The sequence below is a fragment of the Magnolia sinica genome, chromosome 2 (genome assembly GCF_029962835.1).
Source record: "Magnolia sinica isolate HGM2019 chromosome 2, MsV1, whole genome shotgun sequence".
Lineage (NCBI taxonomy): Eukaryota > Viridiplantae > Streptophyta > Magnoliopsida > Magnoliales > Magnoliaceae > Magnolia > Magnolia sinica.
In genome coordinates this window covers 112,214,017-112,235,922 of record NC_080574.1, presented here as the reverse complement: position 1 = coordinate 112,235,922, position 21,906 = coordinate 112,214,017, and the positions used below count along the sequence as shown (strand labels likewise).

Here is a 21,906-nt window from a genome sequence, read left to right as displayed (position 1 = left end):
TCAAAATACAAAATATCAAAATGTGTAGGTCCGTCTACATCATGAAATCCCTATAGCCCCGACGATCAGAATGCGGCCTACATGAACCCGGCAGAATACTGCATATACGAGAACTCCTCCTCGTCATCAGAAAAATCAGGCTCCGCTTCATAAGCTGCACCATCATCTGCAACTAAGAGTCTGGTAGGTGTTTTAAAACACCGTCCCAGAGTGAGAGTGAGTGATCAACTCAGTGGAGCTATAAGGCAAAGGTTAACATGTTATCAATTCAGTTAAGCAGTAATGATCAAGCAGTACAGCAATCATGTCCTAAATTACTCTTGTTAATGCAAGAATGGTATGCGATAATGATGCATGCCCTCACCTACACTCCCTCAACGACTTCATCTCACGTTCGCGCATGGCATCCTCCCGAAACGTGTGCTTCCTCGCCAAAGCACATGCAATGCAATGCATGATCGTGATTAGCCAAGTTCTTAATTAAGCATATTCATACAGCATGATTGGGAAGCTAAGGTACCTCCCTTCATATCATTTACCCAAACATTGATCCATCTAGGGTCGTCAATCCTAGTTAATCACATACGAAGAACAGTTCCAGGTAACTACGGAGCGGCTCGTCACCTCAGCGCAGGCCTGGTTTATACTCGAGGTCACTATGGAAAAGCTCGTCGCCTTAACGTAGTCTTAGATTATACTCAAGGTCACTACGGGCTTGTCACCTGATCGTAGGCCGACAGCTCGAATACAGTCTCATACTACCGTATTCGGCTCACAAGTCTGGGTTGCTCATTGGACACTACGGGGAGGCTCGTCACCCCAGCGTAGGCCGACAGCTCGACCACGGTGTTCTATACCACCATGTCCGGCTCATGAGTCTTAGTGGATCAAAGTACCAATGTTAAACGGGCCTTTCTCTGGTAAGTTTGGTACCTTAGATTCAAGCAGTAGCGTCCATACATGGTGAACATACATTAGGCCAATCGGGTTACTTGACAAGCTCAACTGGTATGAGCGTACATTGACTTGATCAACATGGAGTGCGTAAGCATTCCGCGTGGCCAAAACACTGTCGACAAACAGCGTACGACTCGGATTCATCAGGCGTATCCGTTGTGGCTAAGCAGTACGGCCACCGATCGTAAACCATTACCGATTGCCTGGACTATATCGTAGCCCCAATTGCACTCCAACCAATAGCATCCACATGTGATATTCCAAGACAGCATGTGACAACCAAATCTAAACATAAATCCCATTCGAGCATTTCAACAAACACATACCACACATGTCATCATACATAGGCATTCATCTGTAAATCACATGGTAGTAAGATAGGTTGCCTAAAGGAAACTGTAACTATATATAAGAGAATTGACTATATTCAAACACATGAATTACACTATATTCAACATAGTTCATATATATCTGTAAAGCGAGGGAAACATCGTGTCTAGCATGAGGAATGGCAACCAAGTCAGTTATAAATCATTAACTGACATTGACAGCCTTGAAAACCATAACCTAAACATTTATAGTCCCCACCTTTCGCTGGTAAACTCGTAACGGATTCAGTTTGAACACTCTCGCCTTGTAAACTAGACTTTGAATACCTAATCAATAAAACAGGTTAGCTATTTCACCGATCTACGTATTTGGATTCCTAAAACAGGTTAGGGTTAGGGTTTCTTACCCAAGAACGGAATCAGAATCTCTGGTATAGCGACACAGAAGCGGTAATTACGTACGTGGAGTAGTGGGATCGAATCCCAGGAACTATCTCACACTTGCTCTCTCACTTCTCCACTTTCTCCTTCACTTTCTCTCTCTTTTCTCTCTTAGGGTTTAGAATTCGTATGGAATGAGAGAGGGGTGGGTAAAGGCCCTTATATAGGCCCAGAACTGAAGGGAATGGCTCCAGGGTCATGGTATACTTAGGTTATAGCCAAAGAGTGGCTGTTTCGATCCAACAGAGCACATCTGGAGGCCCCTTTTCTGCATACGATTTGGGGAAAGTTCCCTGACATTGGATCTATGTCAGGTTAAGTTTTCGGTCCGATCGGATTTACGGAACGACCGCAGAGGACTAGTTTCAGTTCAACAGTCACCACCACTCGATCAGGGCCACAAGTACACTGACCTGCGTATGAAATTTTCCCTGATCCGAGGGTGTATTTGGGTCAAATTCTGACAGTTTGAAACCTTAGAATTGGCCCGCAGGCGAACGGCCCAGTTTACTTAAATCTGAGTACATTTTCTAAAGATATTCGCGCTTCTCACACACTTCGCTCCAAGCTAAAGTTGTGCGTTTCTGGATATTATCTGGACTTGATTTCCGAGATGGTCGTCAAGCCCAGTAGGGCGGTCATATTTGTATAGTCTCGCGGTAATCGGACTTTCGACGTGTGGTACAGGTCCGATACGGAGTTTCGGTGTGCTCCCGAGAGCAACCGAGTTTTGAGATTAATTCTAAGTTTCAGGGTAATGTAGCGTCAACGATTCTACACGTTTCGAGTCTTGCAGTTCGTATTTAAAGTGGTTCAAGCTAATTTCACAGATAATTTAGTTTAGCACTTGATTAATTTTCGTCTAATTTCTAAAGGATTTGGTCCTGAGCGATTTCTGCTTGAGGTAGAACTCGAGTCTTTGTACGGATTTTATTTTCAATCTACCCACCTTAAAGAAAAATTTCGCCCTCGAAATTAGTATATTTTCGTACTCCTCGAGAATCTGAGGGTAGTTCTTACGGACCTTGGCTTCTGTCTCCCAAGTAGCCTCTTCCTCAGTGTGATGCGTCCATAACACCTTCACCAACGGGATAACCTTACTACGCAACACTCGCTCCTTCCTATCTAGGATACAGGTCGGCCACAGTACATAAGTAGCATCCTCACACAACTGTACCTGCTCTCATTTGATGATGTGGGAAGGATCCAGAACGTATTTCTTCAGCATAGATACATGAAATACGTTGTGCATGCCCGCGAGTGGTGTGGGCAAAGCAAGGCAGTATGCGACCACACCCACTCGGTCTAGTATTTGGAAAGGACCAATAAATCTCCACGTGAGCTTCCCCTTCTTGCCAAACCGGAGGACTCCCTTCATGAGGGAAACCCAGAGAAATACAGTCCCCAACCTCGAACTCTAGCGGTCACCGTCTTGTATTGGCGTAACTCTTCTGTCTGCTCTGTGCTGCAAGAAGTCGACGCCTGATAATGTCGATCTTCTCTGAGGTCGCCTGTACTAACTCGGGTCCAATCAAACTTTTCTCGCCAACTTCCGCCCAGCAATGCGGTGTTCTACATGGGCACCCATACAGTGCTTCGTAGGGAGCCATGCCAATACTCGCCTAAAAGCTGTTGTTGTAAGTGAACTCGGCATAAGGAAGACAGTCATCCCAACTGTCCTTGAAATCAAGCACGTAAGCTCGCAACATGTCTTCTAACACCTAGTTTACTCGTTCCGTCTGCCCATCCGTCTGTAGGTGGAACGCGGTACTGAACTTTAACTTCACACCCATTGCTTCCCGAATACGAGTCCAGAAGATATATATGAATCGCGTCTCGATCCGACACGATCTCCATAGGCACTCCATGCAGACGTACTATCTCCTTGATGTACAACCTGGCCAAATCGTCTGCAGAGTTTGTAACTCTAATCGGGAGGAAATGAACCAATTTCGTCAATCGGTCCACAATCACCCAAATGGAGTCATGCCCCTTCCTCGTCTTCGGTAACCCTTAAATGAAATCCATAGAGATGAAGTCCCACTTCCATTCAGCTATAGGCATAGGCTGAAGTAGACCAGGAGGTCGGCGATGCTCGGCTTTGACCTGCTGGCACGTGAAACAACGGGATACGAAGTCAGCTATGTGGGCCTTCATGTTGTTCCACCAGTACGAACGCTTCATATCTCAATACATCTTCGTACTACCCGAATGCATCGCCATCTTCGAATTGTGAGCGGCTGCCAGAACTTCTCTCCTTAAGTCATGGAGATTCGAGACGCACAGGCGGCCACAGTATCACAAACCTCCATCTAAACCAACCCTCCATTCGGAGTCATCACTGTCGCTCACCAGCTCTCTCATCTCAGCCAATCGCTCATCCTCTTTCTGAGCCGCTATGATCGTATCATCCACAAGTGGCCACACACGAATGTGTGAGACGCTCTTAAACGACTCCTCTACCATGAGCTTCTGCTCAAAATCTCGCACGAACTCCATCATATTCCACTCCCCAACCATTAGCGGAGCCGCAAATGCTATCGCTTTCTTGCGGCTCAACGCGTCTGCCACAAGGTTGGCCTTGCCAGGATGGTAGGAGACCTTGAACTTGAAGTCCTTCAAGGTTTCCATTCATCGGCGCTACCTCATATTCAAGTCTCTCTGGGTGAATATATAACGAAGGCTCTTGTGGTAGCAAAAGAGCTCGAACTCCTCTCCGTAGAGGTAATGTCTTCAGGGCTTCAATGCAAAGATGATGGCCGTTAACTCCAAGTCGTGCGTAGGGTAATTCTCCTCATGTTTCCTCAACTGTCGCAATGCATAGGCAATCACCCTGTCCTTCTGCATAAGGACGCAACCCAACCCAACACGAGACGCGTCGGTATATATAGTATATCTGACCCCTTGCTCTGGCAATACTAGCACAGGGGCGGACGTCTGCTTGTCCTTAAGCTCCTGAAAAGCTGCTTCTGCCTTCTCATTCCAGGCAAACTTAAGATCCTTCCGAGTCAGCTGTAATAACAGCCTGGCAATCTTGGAAAAGTCCCTAATGAATCGACGGTAGTAACCTGCCAGACCAAGAAAGCTCCTCACTTTAATAACCGAACCAGGCTGCTCCCAGTCCTGAACTGCGGCTACCTTAGCAAGGTCCACAGCTATCCCTTCCTTGGACACCACATGTCTCAGGAACTTGACTTCCTCCTTCCAGAAGTCGCACTTCTTGTACTGCGCAAATAACTAGTTTTTTCTAAGCGTATCAAAGACTACTCGCAGATGCTCCTCGTGATCTTCCCGACTCTTAGAGTATATCAGGATGTCATCTATAAACACGATGACAAATCGGAATAGATACGGCCGAAACACTCGGTTCATAAGTCCATGAACACGGCCGGGGCGTTTGTGAGTCTAAACGACATCACAAGAAACTCGTAGTGCCCGAAGCTGGTTCTGAACGCTGTCTTCTACACGTTCTCATCCATGACGCGCAACTGGTGATACCCCGACTGTAAGTCGATCTTCGAGAAATATTGTGCCCCCTTCAACTGATCAAATAGATCATCTATCCTGGGCAAGGGATACTTGTTCTTTACCATCGCTTGGTTCAACCTGCGATAATCGATACACAGTCGCAAAGATCCATCTTTCTTCTTCACAAACAACACGGGTGCTCCCCAAGGAAATACACTCGGCCGTATGAAACCTGAATCCAACAAGTCATCAATCTGTCTCCTTAATTCCTCTATCTCACATGGAGGCATGCGATACGTAGGCAATGAAATGGGTGTCGCACCAAGCACAAGGTCGATAGTAAAATCGATCTTGCACCGAGGAGGTAATCCCGGTATCATCCTGAATACGTCCGCAAAATCCTAGACTACTGGCATGTTCCCCAACGTCGGCCCATCAACATGCTCTAGTAAGGTAGCGTAGCAACTGATGCGGTAGTACCAACTGACCTACACTGGAAATGTAAAGGTCGTGCCCTCCGGTCCATGGGCAATCACCAGTCGGGTATCACAATCGATCTCTGCCCTCATCTCGGTGAGCCAATCTATGCCGAGGATCACATCATAATGACATAGCGGGGCAACCATCAGGTCGACGAGTACTGTTCTGCTCCCTAGGTCTATCAAGCAACCCTTACACATCTTAGTGGAGTCTGAGAAGGTCCCCGTGGCGGTAAAGAGTCTCATCCCAATCATAGGACTAGCTTCTAACCCTAGTTGCTTAACTGTTGCGCATTATACTATAAAGATGGTAGACCTGGTATCCACCAATAAGAAAATTGGAGTACCTTGAACATGTGCCGTGACTTCGAAAGCCATCGGTGCTGTAACTGCTGTCTCGGATGCCTCAGTTGCAAGTGAGTGCACACGAGCCTGTTGCGGACGGTTAGGCTGCGGTACCATAGGCCGTTGAGGCGGCCTGAACCGAGGTGCGGGTGGCCGAAAAGATGAAGGCGCTGGTGCTGACCGTAGAGGTGGAGCTGCAATAGTCTGAGGAAGCTGGCGGTTGATTCTCTGAGGAGGCGAGAAGCCGTTGTCCCTCATCCTGCTGAAACAATATCTATCCGTATGGCCCGTCCTCCCGCAGTAGTCGCACCGCAAGTCTGCTCGCCCCAACTGAGTCGGTGATGCCGCAAACCTAAGAGGCGAATCCTCACGTGGCCTCTTGCCTAGGAAAGGCCTGGTCGGAAAATCAGGGCAGGGCCGAGAACCCATGGGTGCACGAGTACGGGATAGACTATCCCCGTCCCGCTCAGCTCGCAGAGACATACTCACCAGCTCAGCATAACTAGGTATGCTAGCGCAACACATCTTCGAGCGTAACTCGGGTCGCAAACCCTCAGAAAATCGTCGCATACGCATCGGCTCATCAGCTAATATCAACGGAACATACCTAGCCAGCTCCGTGAACTTGTTTTCATACTCAGCCACGGTCATCCCTCCCTGTTGGAGGCGAAAAAACTCTCTCCTTCTCATTACGGTAGGTGATAGGGAAATACTTCTCGTTGAAACGCGTCTTAAATGTGTCCCATGTCCACACGTAACCAGCAGCCACAGTCCTAAGGACGCTGTCCCACCAGAGACTGGCCTCCTTCTCAAACATGAAGGTGACCAACTCCACCTGCTCCGCCTCAGTGCAGTGCAGCGGCTTCAGCATCTTAGAGACGCGGTCAAACCAATACTCAGCCTCCTCGGGTCGGTGAGTACCCGCAAAGGTAGGAGGTCGCAAGCGCTGGAATCGCTCGAATGCGCCGCTGGCACTCATGTTCCCAGCAAGTTACACAGGTGGTGCAGGAGGGGTCGCGTGCATATTCTGGGCAAAAGCCCCTGCTATGGCGGTCAAAAACTGCTGCTGTTGCAGCTGCTGTTGCTGCATCAGTAACATCACCTGCTCCCACCTATCAGGAGAAGCCGACTGTGGCATGTGAGGCGTCGAGGTAGACGCATGGTTCTGCTCGCGAACCGGGGGTGTATAAGGTGGCAGCCCAGTAGTGGGGTCAGTGGCCGACAGTGAGTCCGGCATCGTGTCTGTGTCGGGGCCCAAGCTGGGGTCCGTGCGGCTATCGCTCAGGGGAGGTACCCCTTCAAGCAATCCACAGAGTGCTAGACGGGTAGTGTTCCGAGTAGTCCTCGGAGGCACGCCCTATACACAACACAAGGTGCAACATGTGTTAGATTTAGCATAACAGCACCCAATTACTCAAGTGGTTTACACATCCCATAACAAGAGAACTTCATGCATTTCATTTAACCAAAATTGTCACAATACATGAGATGCCTTACATGGATCATCACAAAAGATGCATGTGAACTAATTTAAACAACTTTAAACACTATAGCACACAACCTACTCTACCATACAACCAAACCTACTAAGACCATACATAGAAATAAAAGAAACCAGCAACAAGGCATACAAAAAGACAACTACATATATGACTAGTCGTCAGAACCCAGCAATGGTGGGGGTGCACCCTTGTCCTGCACAGCATAGGATAGTCCCTGGGGTGCCGTAGGAGTGGGGGGTCCACTTTGGTTCCCCCCGATTTGCGTCGTTTGGGCCCCCGACTCCGTTTGAGTCGTTTCGGGTCCCATTTCACGTATATTCGCGCTTTTCGGTTTGTTCGAGTATGGGATCTGTCAATTCATCATTTAAACCAGTCGGTTGACGGTCTAGGAAAGATCTGGGGTCACCATGCATGATCTCGGATGCGTACGGGCCCCGATTTCAACGGTTAGTTTCACCTAGCGGCGAAACTAGGAGTCCTATGATCATTTATACGTTTTAATGCCCCCTCCTAAATCAAAGTACGTCAGTGTGCGTCATATAACCATAACCCAGGTTCAGTTTAATCCAAATCATGCTCTGATACCAACTTGTAACGCCCTTAAAATCGGGGGTCGAGCAGAAATTCCAACTCCCGAGTTCCAATGCATCACCTATGCAACATGGATAATGATGATTAAATGTTGTCCGTGTTAGTGCACTAAACATGAGTGGGATTATACCAAATCAGCATATCATACCCCAGAGACAGTTAAATTACGCAAGCGGAAGACCATGATAGGTATGTATAAAACATATGAGTGGTGGTGCGTCTCCAAAGTATAATCATGTTCCAGGTTAAACAATTACATGTATCGTTTCAAAATACAAAATATCAAAATGTGTAGGTCCATCTACATCATGAAATCTCTATAGCGCCGACGATCAGAATGCGGCATACATGAACCCGCCAGAATACTGCATATACGAGAACTCCTCGTCGTCATAAAAATCAGGCTCCGCTTCATGAGTTGCGCCATCATCTGCAACTAAGAGTCTGGTTGGTGTTTTAAAACACCGTCCCAAAGTGGGAGTGGGTGATCAACTCAGTGGAACTATAAGGCAAAGGTTAACATGTTATCAATTCAGTCAAGCAGTAATGATAAAGCAGTACAGCAATCATGTCCTAGATTACTCTTGTTAATGCAAGAATGCTATGCAATAATGATGCATGTCATCGCCTACACTCCCTCAGCGACTTCATCTCACGTTTGCGAATGGCATCTTCCCGAAACGTGCGCTTCCTCGCCAAAGTACATGCAGTGTGATGCATAATCGTGATTAGTCAAGTTCTTAATTAGAAATATTCATACAGCAGGATTGGGAAGCTAAGGTACCTCCCTTCATATCATTTACCCAAACATTGATCCATCCAGGGTCGTCAATCCTAGTTAATCACATACGAAGAACAATTTCAGGTAGCTACGGAGTGGCTCGTCACCTCAGCGCAGGCCTGGTTTATACTCGAGGTCACTACGGAAAAGCTCGTCGCCTTAACGTAGTCTTAGACTATACTTGAGGTCACTACGGGCTCGTCACCTGATCGTAGGCCGACAGCTCAAATACAGTGTCTCATACCACTGTATTCGGCTCACGAGTCTGGGTTGCTCATTGGACACTACGGGGAGGCTCGTCGCCCCAGCATAGGCCAACAGCTCGACCACGATGTTCTATACCACCATACCTGGCTCATAAGTCTTAGCAGATCGAGGTACCAAGGTTAAACGGGCCTTTCTCTGGTAAGTTTGGTACTTTAGATTCAAGCAGTAGCATTCATACATAGTAAACATACATTAGGCCAATCGGGTTACTTGACAAGCTCAACTGGTACGAGCGTACGTTGACTTGATCGACATGGAGTGCGTAAGCATTCCGCGGGCCTAACCACTGTCGACAAACAACGTACGACTCGGATTCATCAGGCATATCCGTTGTGGCTAAGCAGTACGACCACTAATCGTAAACCATTACCGATTGCCTGGACTACATCGTAGCCCCAATCACACTCCAACCAATAGCATCCACGTGTGATATTCCAAGACAGCATGTGACAACCAAATCTAAACATAAATCCCATTCGAGCATTTCAACAAACACATACCACACATGTCATCATACATAGGCATTTATCTGTAAATCACATGGTAGTAAGATAGGTTGCCTAAAGGAAACTGTAACTATATATAAGGGAATTGAGAATCCTATCTCAACACCCTCAGTAAGTACATTACATCAAGCATTTTCTCATTCAGCCATTTTATCAAACACTTAGACCACACATATTGCATACAGGTAATAAATTCGTTAAAAACACATACTATAGCTGGTCCTTTCACAAGGAGTAGCCACGTATACAACGACCATGTATTAGTAATCAATAATCATAGCAAGCACAAATTATAATTCCATACTCATTCAAATATTTTTACAAACACTTAAGACTACACACTTCAGCATACATGGCGTATGTTGGTCATAACATGTAATAGGGCAAATCCTTTCACCAAGGAGTTGTCACATATACAACAATCATATATCCACGACGGATAATCATGGCAAGCACGAATCCAAATTCCATACCCATTCAAACATTTTTACAAACACATGAATTACACTATATTCAACATATTTCATATATATCTGTAAAGCGAGGGAAACATCGTATCTAGCATGAGGAATGGCAACCAAGTCAGTTATAAATCATTAACCGACATTGACGGCCTTGAAAACAATAACCTAAACATTTATAGTCCGCACCTTTCGCTGGTAAACTCGTAACGGATTCAGTTTGAACACTCTCGCCTTGTAAACTAGACTTTGAATACCTAATCAATCAAACGGGTTAGTTATTCCACCGATCTACGTATTTGGATTCCTAAAACAGGTCAGAGTTAGGGTTTCTTACCCAAGAACGGAATCAGAATCTCTGGTATAGCGACACGGAAGCGGTAGTTACGTACGTGGAGTAGTGGGATCGAATCCCAGGAACTATCTCACACTCGCTCTCTCACTTCTCCACTTTCTCCTTCACTTTCTCTCTCTTCTCTCTTAGGGTTTAGAATTCGTATGGAATGAGAGAGGGGTGGGTAAAGGCCCTTATATAGGCCCAGAACTGAAGGGAATGGCCCCAGGGCCATGGTATACTTAGGTTATAGCCAAAGAGTGGTTGTTTCGATCCAACGGAGCACATTTAGAAGCCCCTTTTCTGCATACGATTTGGGGAAAGTTCCCTGACATTGGATCTAAGTCTGGTTAAGTTTTCGGTCCGATCGGATTTATGGAACGACTACAGAGAACCAGTTTCAGTTCAACGGTCACCGCCACTTGATTAGGGCCACAAGTACACTGACCTGCGTATGAAATTTTCCCTGATCCGAAGGTGTATTTGGGTTAGATTCTAACGGTCTGAAACCTTAGAATTGGCCCGCAAGTGAACGGCCCAATTTACTTAAATCTGAGTATATTTTCTAAAGATATTCGCGTTTCTCACACACTTCGCTTCGGGCTAAAGTTGTGCGTTTCTGGAGACCATCTGGACTTGATTTCCGAGATGGTTGTCAAGCCCAGTAAGGCGGTCATATTTATATAGTCTCGCGGTAATCGGACTTTCGACATGCAGTACAGGTCCGATACGGAGTTTCGGTATGCTCCCGAGAGCAACCGAGTTTTGAGATTGATTCTAAGTTTCAGGGTAATGTAGCGTCAACAATTCTACACGTTTTGGGTCTTGCAGTTCGTATTTAAAGTGGTTCAAGCTAATTTCACAGATAATTTAGTATAGCACTTAATTAATTTTCGTCTAATTTCTAAAGGATTTGGTCCTGAGCGATTTTTGCCTGAGGTGGAACTCGGGTCTTTGTACGGATTTTTTTTTTCCCGAGACGTTACATCGTAGCACCCTCTAAAAATTTCAACTATTATGTGCTCTATCCAAGGAAGCAATCCTCAAAACCCTCTCCATCATCATCAATTGAAACCTTGGATCCTTATTCTCCTCCACCTAAACAAACTTTAGCAACATACTACCAAAAAGCACTCTCCCTACTCTCTTCAAAACCTTCCCGTGCACCACCACCAACCACGACTTTACTCGCTCCCGGCATTCCTAAAGTCTGTCTTATGGACTGTCATCTTTCTCTAGCCTCTTACCCTTCAAACCCACCATCATTTCCCACTACTGAGGATTTTGAGTACCCTCAAAAACAAGAAAAGCACATTTGCAAGATCAAAACTCCAGCGGGCACCAACACAGATAGCACCCCAAGAAAGATTTCTGCAGCCGAAGCTGCCCTCAATTGGCAGGCAGAAAATGCGATTCACCAGAACCACACCCTACAACAAATCCTAACTTCTCAACAACAACTTCTGACCCAGACAGGCACCAATTACTCAAATATGGCTGCCATGGTCCAGTCAAAAAATTGATGCCCTTGAGCAAGAATTGCATCAGATTGCTACAACTGTTTCTGACTGGCAAACCGCCAATGTACTCATTATACCGAAGGAAAAGGAGAAGAAGTCTCTAGAATCTCAACTTGCATCGATCATGGATGCACCTGCCCTCCAACCCACTTTCCATCAAGCTTACCCGCCTACTCTACAACCTCAACCATCTTTGCCCAAACCTACAACCTCAACCCTTACCTACTATATCCCTAAGGGCCGGCCATCCAAGGATTCATTTCCCCTATCTATACAACCTACCTTAACTCCCAAATACATGATTCCCAAAAGCCCAACAATTCCAAAACCGTACACCAAAATTCCTCTAAAGCCTCTACCAGTCACTCATTTTCCCCTCCTTTGGCTTCTCAAGTAAAAGATATCCAGGCCTCCTCCATTCCCATAGTAAATCTCCCTACCAACTTTATGGATCTCAATCCCATTACGTCTTTCCTTAGAGCCACAACCCTTGATATGGCTTTGCCATCTTCAGTCATGCAAGTGCAAGCAGAAGATCTTGAGGTAGACCAAAAGTAAGTTCTCTCTAAAATCAAATTGGGATACCAAAAATTAGAGATAACTTAAGGCCAATTCAGTTCTCTCTTATACCAAGAATTAGAAAGAACTGAACTAAACTAGCCAAATCTTATTCAAAAGAGGAGAAGAGTGTTCCTTTTATAGCGAAGGGGTACACTATTACAAAGTGGTATTACAAAACCAAGGACCAAATATAGAAACACACACTATTACAAATCCATATAATCTTAAAAACTATAGACCAAAAGTAAAACATCACACTATTACAAAACTATGAGCCAAAACCAAACCACATTATTACAAAACTATGGGTCAAAACCAAACCAGACATTATTTCCAAACCACATTAATTCTGGATGTCTTTCTAATCTGAGTCTAAGTTTGACCTTAGTTTGAATCTGAACTCAATAGCTCGCCATCTGAGTTGAGGGGCGTGTCAATTCTAACTTTTAGGGGATTAGGAAGAGTATTTAAAGATCAATATTATTCAAAGTAGTCGACCAGGATTTCTTTGAGACGAACTGAAGGTGTTGATTCCGGAGTAACTAGGGGATGAATCCGAATCTGATCAGGAATGGATAACCATTCTTAACTAGATCCGGATAAGAATTAGGATCCGACCTATATATATAGGTCATGGGAAAACAAATTTGGGGATCCAATTCTCATTTTGAACTACTAAATTTGTATTTTGGGTGAGCTTTGCTCTTTCACAATGGCCCTTGCATTGGGTGGAAATCTATGAAGTGAAACTTTCTCTTCTTCCCACATAGTTTTGTGATTTTTTTCCTCTTTTAATATCTTCTTTCCTTCTCTCCACATCAATGGTCCTGATTTTTAACTCAGTGGTTTGATCTTTAATTATGACTACTAAATGGGCTTGATCTTTGATCAAGTGGGAGACCTCCCATGTGATGATTGGTCTTGCATCACTCCTCCCCCTCAGATGTCAAGATACAACAGCATTTGATCCTCCACTTGCCTCCACAAGTTAACAATGCCCAGGCTGTAATGTATTCAGGTATCCATGTCGAGGTTTTGGTTCCTATAGATTTTTGCTAGTTTAACTATTATAAGGGCTAATGGCAACATCATCTCCTCCTCCCATGATTCATTCACACAAGCAACGAGAGGATGAGTTGGTTACAGTTTTCAGCAATTTCACCTTTTTGAGTTCAAGATAAGGGAGGATCTCATTTTAGTTTATCGAAAAAATGCCTGGAAATTGATTCTACAATGTTATAAATCAGAGGGCCAAAACCTCGTCAAGTAAACATTTGAAGGCCTTTTCTAATATATTCCATTTTCTAAATCAATGAGGCATCGTTCACTCTCTCAAGTACAAAAAAGATCATTTATAAAAATCCTTGGGTATGATTGACCCCAGGGCATGACTGTAGAGAGCCGAAGGCATTAGGGAATCTCCTTTTTCCTTGGGTATGAAGACTGCCTTCAAAATAGATAGAAAACCATTGTTAATAGTTGTTGCATATGCTTCATTACGCATCCATCACCAAAATCTGGTGGTGGGTTGGCATGGTCACTGCCAAAAACAGTGGCTAACCTTCTCAAGGCATGGTCTGTTTCACTTATATCTTTCAGCAGTCCGCTAGTAAATTTGGGAAGAACAAGAAACAATGGCAAGTTCAAGCAATAAATGTGAATCTCCTATCCAGGTGATTTAAAGAGTGATGGGCAAAGTTACCTTCTAGACATGTTGCTTAAGGAATTAGGCTGAGCATGGGAGGGATGAATTCCATGTGGATTGGTTGAGGGTTCTTATGTAATGAATGTTGGTGTTATGAACATGTGAGCCCTGCATATGGACCTAGTTCTTGGTGCGTGTCGGCCCTACATGTGGGCGTGGATGTGCCTCTTCTAGGCCTTTGTGTTATGAGCCTTTAGTCCTTGGTTATTTAGGTTTTAGTTGTTTTTTTTCGTATTTCCTCTTTTGCCCTTTGTCTATCTCTTTGGTGTCTCTTCAATATTAAGGGCATATTTGTAATTGTACGAGGATATTTATTATAAATAAGAGGGACCCTAGTATGCTTTCTTCTCTCTCAAATTGCTACTTTAACATGGTATCAAAGCACTGTGGTACTCCATTAACACAGCTGGCGGTTCCCAAAGATACCTGACCAAATTCAAATGGGTCCAGGTCCAATTTACAGGTCGAATTCGGGTCTGGTCCAGGTTGTGTACCTGGTTAACTTCATATTAGTTATTCTAACAAATGAATGAGGTTTGCTAAGGCCACAACCCTCTATGAGAAAGGCCATCTACATGCATCTCATGCACCAATACGCCCCACCTGTGTGAGATCCAATCCATCCACAAATGGATTTAAACCCTGTCAATGCCCTTCTCCGAACTGAACCCAACTGGAGACTGATCCAGGGTCTCAAATATGGTACCCAGACTGGAACCTGATGGACCTACACCCAACCCCTTTGTCGGGTCTGGGTTCGGATACACCAAGACCCGACCTGAACCCAACTCATGAAAGCCCTGGGCTTCCTTTTTCTAATGAGATCCAATCGCCGAAAGCCGAAATGGCCAAATTCGTATTTTCCTTATTATTCATAATAAGGGAAGACGCTCCAAAATGCAATTACGTTAGTTTCAAGTAGACTTGAAAGGAATGAGACTGCAACCTGTGGGCTGCTTCCTCGTGAGGAAATTTGATGGATTGCAATTCAATTCAATCGTGCATCCAAACGCAGGTTTAAGAGGGAAAAATAAAATTAAAAAAAATAAAAAAAGATAAAAAAAAGGAAGAAAAGGCCGTAAAGATGGAGAGAGCTTACAAGATGAGAAGGCTTCATCTTCTCAGTTAAGGTCGCTTCAACTTCCTCCTTCGTCACTCCCATCTCTTCCTCCCTCTCTCTCTCTCTCTCTCTCTCTCTCAAATCCTAGCATAGGTTATACGCGAGTTTTTGGTTAAGATAAGTGGGGCCCACAAATCCTAGCATAGGTTATAAGCGAGTTTTTGGTTAAGATAAGTGGGGCCCATGGTTCGTTAATCAGGACCGTTGGTTTGTTCCAAATACTTTTCATTAGATCTACCCCGTCCATCAGATGTTCTGCTTCATTTTAACCATTGAACCCAAAAATCACGATAATTCAAAAAAAAATACAAGGTAGGCCACCACAGTAAATAATTGGGATGAAATGCTGACCATTGGTTTTGTGCAATACCCACTATAGTGTTTATACGCCATCCAATCCATTCATCTATGTATCAAGGCCCAAAGAAGGTGGAATAAGCGACGAATGGTCGTTACCTATTGCCAGGTACCTAGGTCTTTTTTTCCAATAAGAAATGTCTAAATGGACTGGAATCATGTATCACTACTAAGTCTGCCGGGCCCACCACCACCTAGGTACGTGGTGTAAAGACTATGTGGGCCCAACTTGATGTATGTTTTTATCCATGCAGTCCAGCTATTTTGCCCTCTCATTTTAGGGCACGGGTTCAAAATTCAAGTATATCCAAAGCTCTCAAGTGTACCACATTAGAGGAAACAATGGAAACAACGGGGGATTGAAAGCCTGCAGTTGAAAACTTCTTAAGGCTTGTAAACACTTAAGCTGGGGCTAATAAGCTGATCAGAGTACCGTGAGACCCTTAAAACTTTATAAAAACCCAGGTCTATTATAAACCCAAGCTCACTTAACTCAGGGACCACAATAAAGCAAAAAAGAAAGGGACCATACGAGAGCCAACACCCCCACTTGGGCTTTCAGTATAAATAATAAAAAAAAAAAAAAAAGGGACTCATTCACGTGGCGGGCAACACATTAGATTCCCACAAAAATTTGTTGTGATTTATACAATGAGGGGAAAAGCAAACCCTTTTGCCTCTAGTTTTATTCAAAATTAGGCCTCATGCTACCAAATCCAACCATTTATAATCTGCCACATGGCACTTCATACACTTAGCCAATTATAGTCTTTAGAACCTCATTTAGCTCCTGAACTTTCTAAGAACTACAATAACGTCATCCAAAACACCTATAAATACATCTCTTATTATTTCTAAACCATTCTTCATTCACTAAATAAAAAAGAGTAGGTAAGGAGAGGAGCCTTCTAGCCTAGGTCAACTTAGCCAAGCCTAAACCTTAGCTACCTGAACCATTCGAAAGATTGATTCAAACCACAACAATCCATCCTTTCGACAACTTGTTCACCTACTTGTCCAACTTTAATTAGTTTCATCCATATATGCATCTCCATCGGCATCGTGCATCATCATTTCCACTCCTAACCTCATCTACTCATCTAGTCAATCCAAGTGTATGCTCTATGGCTTGCCAAAATACCAAATCTCGTCCCATTAAAAAACTCAGATTGTATCACGCCTCAAACTTTGAAACCAGGCTCATAAAATTTTCGATCACCGAATCCGGCACCGACAGCCTCCGTAGTACCCCATTCTCGGCTCCCGACACCCATATACTAGGTTCTGATCCTGGGATCCTTCAATAAAGATTTTAAATATGAATTCATTTTATAATAAACATAACCATAACATAACCCACGAACAATAACCACGAGAACACCATCACAAAATCCACTATGATCAAAAGCTTTTAAGTACAAAGCGCATAAAGTGAAATACAAGGATAATAATAACCAAAAACTCTTGAAGCTCCGCGGTACGCTCCTGCTCCTGCTCAGCTATGACTGCATCCTCGTGTCACCCGCACGCATCTATCGTGCATAAGCTTATAGAAAGCTTAGAAGATGGTGAAAGTGTGTGTGCAATATAAGTGTACTCGGAATGTAATATGAGAGTAATGCGGAATATGCTGGTGAATTCATGAATGCTAACAGCCGTACCAAGGCTATGCGATGCAAGGCTTAAATGTTATCGACCATACCAAGGTCATGCGATGTGAGATGCAACTCAGGCATATTAATCCTTATCGGAATCCACATAATCATACAACTTATCTCTAGGATATCACCAAGGTTTATTAAACTCTACGCCAGCTTATCGCCCATATCCGAACGCACAACTAGGTAAGTGGAAGACACTTCACTATCCGTCTGTTAATATCGGGCCCGGCTCGTCGATAGCGGACCCATTTCTCAAGCTAGTCAAACTCAACCTAGATATTGCCCCTCACTCAGGCGGGTAAGGCCACACCCCCTTCCAACCTACCACGACAAACTGAGAGACGTGGCCTCCTGGTATTCGGCCCTCATGCGCTCATACATCCACTCGGTAAAGGCATTGGAGCATCCTCCATGGTACCATAAAGGTTTAGGGATTTTCACCCTGGGACATCCTACGCACCCCCATGTTTAAATAGTATTTTCGGTATCCAATCTTGTCGTCCACGCTATAACTATGGAGGCTACAGTCTTGATGTCGCTAGGGCGAATAGTAATCACAATCACACAATACAAAATGCATAAGTCACACAGTCCAGTCATGCATCAACCCTACGCATGTCGTGCGCTCATGTGGGACAACTTCGCCTATCAAGGAGTCCCATAAACAACTTACCCAATGTCATATACAATGGTCAACCACATCTCATATCAAGCATGCAGATGATGCGTATGGGCAGGAATCATGATATTGTACTGTCACGTACTCATAATAGGCATCGATAATCAACCTATATGCAAGGCGGGATCCATAGATGATCTGCCGATCTAAACCATAATATAAATATCGGTCATCGGCCGTGGATATACTAATCCAATAGCACGGATCCATCTGTCTACGGTGATGATGGACTATGCAACATCGATGGGGCCCGATGATTTGGGTTAACCCACTAAGGAAAGGATGATCATGGGCCTAACAAGGCCTGAGGGAAGGTCACAATGTGGACATTTAACCATCATTGCCCATCAATGTGGACATTTAATCAACATTGCTCCCTAAGAGTGGCCCACATAGAGCCAAACATATAGGGGACCCATGGCCTTATACACATCCCATTGGGACATACACAAAGGCCTCGTACACAACATAATGGGCTTCACATAAAGGGTCGAAGGTAAACCACGATGGGCCTTACTCATGGGTCAAGTGTGTATCATATGGGCCTCACTCATGGGCCACGTATACATCATTATGGGCCTCACTCATGAGACTCATATATATATCACTTTGGGCCTTAGCAAACGGGCCTCATGCATCACATCGGGCCTCATCATATGGGCCTCAAATACATCTCATTGGGCCTCATCAATTGGGCCTCAAATACTACACAATGGGCCTCATACAACAGGTGGGCCTCATATATATCATGTGGGCCTGATGGGGTAGCCCATGGTTTAACAAAACAGATGGACATCGTGGTTGAAACACATTCATCATGGTGCGCCCCACATGTTGATGGGCGGCGTGGTGAACCACATACATTTAAGTGGGGTCCACGTCCTCAAGCGAATGGACGGTTAGATATAATAATACATCATGGTGGCCTCACGCCACTCGTTCAGATGGACGGGTGGATACAGATAACATACATCAAGGTGCGTCCTACCCATCCAGCGAATGGACGGAGTGGATAAGACCCATACATCATGTGGTGGGGTCCACGTCCCCAAACAGACGGACGGTTGGGATCTCACCCACATACATCACGGTTGGGATCCACATGGACGGTGTGGGTACAAGACACATACAGTAAGGTGGATCCCACCCCACACGTGTGACACATGTGGGTGGGTCCCATGTCCAAGACAGATGGACAGTATGTATAAAACACATACATCATGTGCGCCCCACACCAATCAGAGGGATGGCGTGTAACGCCCTGAAATTCGAGGGTTGAGCAGATGCCCAATTCCCGAGTTCCAACGCATCACCTATGCAACATAGATAATGATGATTAAATGTTGTCTGTATTAGCACGTTAAACATGAATGAGATTATACTAAAACAACATATTATACTCCGGAGACAGTTAAATTACATAAGCGGAAGACTATGATAAGTATATAAAACATAAAAGTTGTTGTAACTCCCCAGAGTATGAACATGATACCAGGTTAAATAATTACATGTTCGGTTCCAAATATATACAAAATGATAAAGTGTAATGTCTTTAAATCCATATCCCTGTAGCCCCGGTGACGCAACTCCAGGTCTATATAGACCCGCCCGATAGTTGCAAATAGGAGAACTCCTCGTCATCATAGAAGACATACTCTATCTCGTAAGCCTCGTCCTCACCTGAAACTACAACTGAGTCTAGTTGGTGTTTTAAAACACCGTCCTAGAATGGGAGTGAGTGATCAACTCAGTGGAGCTATAAGGCAAAGGTTAACATGTTATCAATTCAATCAAGCAGTAATGATAAAGCAATACAACAAGCATTCCTAAGTACTCTTGTTAATGCAAGGATGATATGTTATAATGATGCATGCCCTCGCCTGCACTCCCTCTGCGATATCATCTCACGATCGCGGCATGCACCCCTTCCTCTGTGCTCAACTCCAACGCCAAAGGCACATGTAAATGCGGTGCATGTACGTGATTAACCAAGTTCTTAATTAGACTTATTCATACAGCAGGTTTAGAAAGCTAAGGTATCTCCCCTTTACATCATTTGACCCAAACGATGATCCATCTAGGGTCGTCAATCCTAGTTAATCACATACGATAAGCAAGTTATAGGGCAACGTCACCCCTAATTTGAAAAGCAGTGGACAGGCAAGTTCAGGTCACTATGAAGAGGCTTGTCACCATCAGCGTAAGCCTTAGTTTATACTCGAGGTCACTATGGGAAAAGCTCGTCACCTTAGTGTAGGCCGACAGCTCGACCATGGTATCCCATACCACCATGCCCGGCCCATGAGTCTTAGCGGATCGAGGTACCAAGGTTAAACGGGCGTTTTGACTGGTAAGTTTGGTACCTTAGATTCAAGCAGTAGCGTCCATACATGGTGAACATACATTGGGTCAATCGCGTTACTTGACAAGCTCGACTGGTACGAGTGTATATTGAATTAGTCGACATGGAGCACGTACGCACTCCTTGTGGCCTAACCACTGCCGGTAATCACCGTACGACTCAGATTCTTCGAACGCATCTATCGTGGCTAAAATAGTTCGGCCACCGATAGTAAACTATTACCGATTGCCTGGACTACATCGTAGCTCCAATCACACTCCAAGCAATAACATTTACAAGCGATAATTAAAGACAGCATACGACCACCAATCTAAATATAAATCTCATTTGAGCATCTCAACAAACACTTAGTACACATGTTAACATACACAGGCATTTCATCCATAAATCACATAGTAGTAAGATAAGTTACATAAATAATACTGTAACTATAGATAAGGGAATTGAGAATCCTATCTCAACACCCTCTTTAAATACATTTCAACAAACATTTTCTCATTTAAGCATTTTATCAAACACTTAGACTACACATATCACATACATGTAATATATTAGTTAAAACACATATTATAGCAAATCCTTCCACATAGGAGTTGCCACACATACAACAATCATGTATTCCCAATCAATAATCATGGCAAGCACAAATCATAATTTCATACTCATTCAAACATTTCAACAAACACATGGAATGTATTTAAAATCAACATAGTTTACATATATGTGTAATATACGAAAAACATCGTATCTAAACATATGTGATAGCAATCAAGTCAGACATAAATCATTTTTGACATTGAAAGCCTTGAAAACCATAACCTAAACATTTATAGTCCGCACCTTTCGCCGGTAGACTCGTATCGAACTCAGTTTAAACAATACGTCTTTGTCTACGGCACAACGGCTACCTATAGCATGAAATAGGTTAGATATTTCGCTATATACTCTATTTGGATCCCTAAAATAGATTAGGGTTAGGATTTCTTACCCAAGAACGGAGTTGAAATCGCCAGAATAACGATACGGGTAAGATGATTCAGCACGTGGAGCGGCAGGGATGAATCCCTACTACAATCCCTCACTCTCTCTCTCTCACTTTCTCTCTCTTTCCTTCTCTTTCTCCTTTCTTCTCTCTCCTAGGGTTTAAATTCGTATGGAATGAGAGAGAGGGGTTTTAAGGCCCTTATATAGGCCCATAACTGACCTTAATGGCCCCAGGGCCATGGTATACTTAGGTTATAGCCAAAAGTCGGCTGTTCCGGTCCAACGGAGCACATCTGGAGGCCCCATTTTCTACATATCATCCAGAGGAAGTTCCCTGACTTTGGATCTAGGTCAGGTTAATTTTTCGGTCCGATCGGATTTATGGATCGACTGCGGAGGACCAGCTTCAGTTCAACGGTCATTGTCACTCGATCAGGGCCACAAGTACACTGACCTGTGTAGGAAAATTTCTCTAATCTGAGGGTGTATTTGGGTC

The 21,906-nt window shown here is 44.3% G+C and overlaps 1 protein-coding gene and 1 long non-coding RNA gene across 2 annotated transcripts in view; one reads left to right on the top strand and one right to left on the bottom strand.

The window, feature by feature from the left end:
- LOC131237392 (protein BOLA2) overlaps positions 1-15,489 on the bottom strand; it is a 31,879-nt gene extending 16,390 nt beyond the window's left edge. The window contains exon 1 of the mRNA XM_058235128.1: positions 15,347-15,489. Within this exon, the coding sequence (XP_058091111.1) occupies positions 15,347-15,409 (63 nt within the window). The 5' untranslated portion in view covers positions 15,410-15,489. The remainder of the gene's footprint in view (positions 1-15,346) is intronic.
- On the top strand, positions 15,353-15,678 carry LOC131237393 (uncharacterized). The gene is made up of 2 exons (XR_009167213.1): positions 15,353-15,460; positions 15,514-15,678. It is a non-coding gene; the product is annotated as an uncharacterized LOC131237393 (long non-coding RNA).
- The last annotated feature ends 6,228 nt before the right edge of the window (positions 15,679-21,906 follow it).